We start from the raw sequence: 2,521 nt of genomic DNA, 5'->3' as shown, positions 1-2,521 counted from the left end.
ACCAAAAACCAATGAAATCTAAACTAAAGGATCACACCAGTATATTTACATGAATGCCAAAAATAAAAAACAGTATTCTAATATGTTCTTTAAATCAGTCCTAGCTGTCTTTATCCATTCTGGCTCAGATCCTGACCTTTGAAAAAGGAGGCAGGATAAAGCCTTAGCAGACATCCCAAGTTCCAAAAACTAATTGATGCATCTAACAGATGCCAGAAATTCTAACAATGATCTGCGCTGCAACAGACATGGTTACTGATTGGTCCTTTGGATCTATTTTCCTCTTTTTCTTTACAAATTCTGTTTTACTAATTATTCAAAAACAATAAGGTGATAGCTTCAGTGGTGCTGAGATAAGATCCCAGTTTTCATCTGATAAATGTTTTTTTCACAACAAATAAAAAAAATAATCCTCTAATTTTTACAGATGAATTTAACAGTTTTTATTGAGTTCTAATTCAGATTTTATAGAAAACAATAGTTTAACTTAAATTGAGTCAAAAATATGTAAAATTCCTAAATTATAAATTTATATTGACCTCATAAGAAATAGAATTTTTATTGAACCTAATTGAAAATAAATTTCCCTTCATGCAGCTCTCTTAATATATTTGAATCTCTTGCCCTGATTTTTATTTCATGCTTTTCTGGGCCCCCATGAAAACACGCTGGCCCCCTGATGGCCCCCTGGTACATTTGGTCTAGATCCGCCACTGTTCCTCACCTTCACTAGACGTGGATATACTTTAATATATTCTGTTGTAAAATTAGTCCTATATTTAAATTTTTTACTGGAGGATTGAACCTCTGCCGTTTCCCAGGATGCAAAGCTTTGAGTGGTAACTAGGCGACTGCCAGAGAGGAACCAGAGAAACTTATCAGACTGATCCAATCAGCTCTCTGATCAACCAGTCGTCTGGAACGCTGGTTGATCAGAGCATCGCTTTGGACAGAAACGCTGCACAGGTTTCACCAGCAACCTCCTCCTCCTCACACCCTGCTCTCTATTGCTGTCTGTGCAATCGCAGTAATTCTAATCCGCACATGATGCACGAATTATTGCCTGATCGCTCTCACTGGCATTAAAAAAACACCACCTCCCATAGTCTAAAATCCGGGATAATTTATCTGACTCACCGGCATCAGTGAACAACTATCGATATCAGGGAGACTGCCGGAACTTACGGGAAACTTGGGATGTCTGCCTTAGCCTCGCTGCATGCAGTTAGCCTCGCTGCATGCAGTTAGCCTNGGACGGTGTATGAGGGGCCCTGATGGACGGTTTGTAAATAAAAGACTTCTTGTTGAAATCAGAATCCTTAGGTTCTCTCTTTGTTCCACAGATCTATATTTTTGAAAATAACATCTACTACCAGAATCACACCCAGAGCAGCTCATGGAGGCTCACCTCCTCTGGACAGGAGGGCGTGGTCTTCAATGGCATTGCTGATTGGCTGTATGAGGGTAAGTCTGAGTCCAGCAGCGTCCAGGAGTGTCCTGCTAAATTTACGGCCAAAGTTTTACCTAATTAACCTTTTCTCCAAGCATCAGAATTTAATCTCATTTCAATTAATTTTCTTACTTTTCAGTCGTATTAAGTTATTTTTTCCTGAAGTTTCTCCAGTGATGTCCTTCTTTGCTTCTCTATATTTCTCCCTCTATATTTCTTTGTTTATTGATGTAGTTTTAATGATTTATTTAAATTTTATTTGGACCATTCCTTTGCTTCATCATTTCTGAGGCATCTAACAGCCTCTCTGACGGAGGAAGCTCCTCTTCTAAAGGGTTCAGGCTAGGCTAACAATGCTAACTGTACAGGACATGTCTGTTTCTCCAGAGGAGGTGTTGGACTCCCAGGTGGCCCACTGGTGGTCACCAGATGGCTCCAGGCTGGCCTACCTCACCATCAATGACACCCTGGTGCCCAGAATGGTTCTGCCTCGTTTTACCGGCTCGCTCTACCCCAGAGGGATGGAGTACCCGTACCCCAAGGTGGGCCTCAGAAGTCCAGCTGATCTGGGATGGTTCAGGTTGTTGGTATGACTTAATGGAACAGCCGTGGTGATAGCAGATACCAGGCATTGGGCCGCATTATGCTGCAGGATCTTTGAATATTTCATGCAGAAAAGCCTCTTAAATTAAATGGTTAAAGTTTGAATCTAGAGCTGAAATCTGGAGCAGCTGCTGCAGGTTCAGAGGAATGTCTTTCTTCTTATTTGTCAGGATTTGGTTGAGGTTTGAGGACCCGAATGCAGAGGCAGGGAGGCAGAAGTGAGTTTCTTGTGGATTTAATAAAAGGTAAACAGACAGCAGAGGCAGGAATCCAAATATCCAAAAATCAAACATGAAAAAAGTCAAACAAACCAGAAACTACGGAGACATCTGGGGGAAACAACCTCGACGAGGAAGACGGAGTTGGAGGAGGAACCAGCACTGAGGAGCTGCACAGAGAGAGTATTTATGGGAGACTGAAGCAAAGAGAGGACTAAGGAGCAGATTGGGAGCAGGTGTGAACAGAGCA

The 2,521-nt window shown here is 41.6% G+C and overlaps 1 protein-coding gene across 1 annotated transcript in view; it reads left to right on the top strand.

Annotated features, from left to right (window-relative positions):
- LOC107099054 (inactive dipeptidyl peptidase 10-like) overlaps positions 1-2,521 on the top strand; it is a gene marked incomplete at its 5' end in the record, with an annotated part of 26,435 nt that overhangs the window by 10,882 nt on the left and 13,032 nt on the right. The window contains 2 exons of the mRNA XM_015396997.1: positions 1,344-1,464; positions 1,838-2,037. Of these exons, the coding sequence (XP_015252483.1) occupies positions 1,344-1,464; positions 1,838-2,037 (321 nt within the window). The remainder of the gene's footprint in view (positions 1-1,343; positions 1,465-1,837; positions 2,038-2,521) is intronic.

The sequence above is a fragment of the Cyprinodon variegatus genome, unplaced genomic scaffold (genome assembly GCF_000732505.1).
Source record: "Cyprinodon variegatus isolate N-32 unplaced genomic scaffold, C_variegatus-1.0 Scaffold834, whole genome shotgun sequence".
Classification (NCBI taxonomy): domain Eukaryota; kingdom Metazoa; phylum Chordata; class Actinopteri; order Cyprinodontiformes; family Cyprinodontidae; genus Cyprinodon; species Cyprinodon variegatus.
Note: the sequence above shows the minus strand (reverse complement) of the source record. Positions and strands in the feature narration are given on the sequence as shown.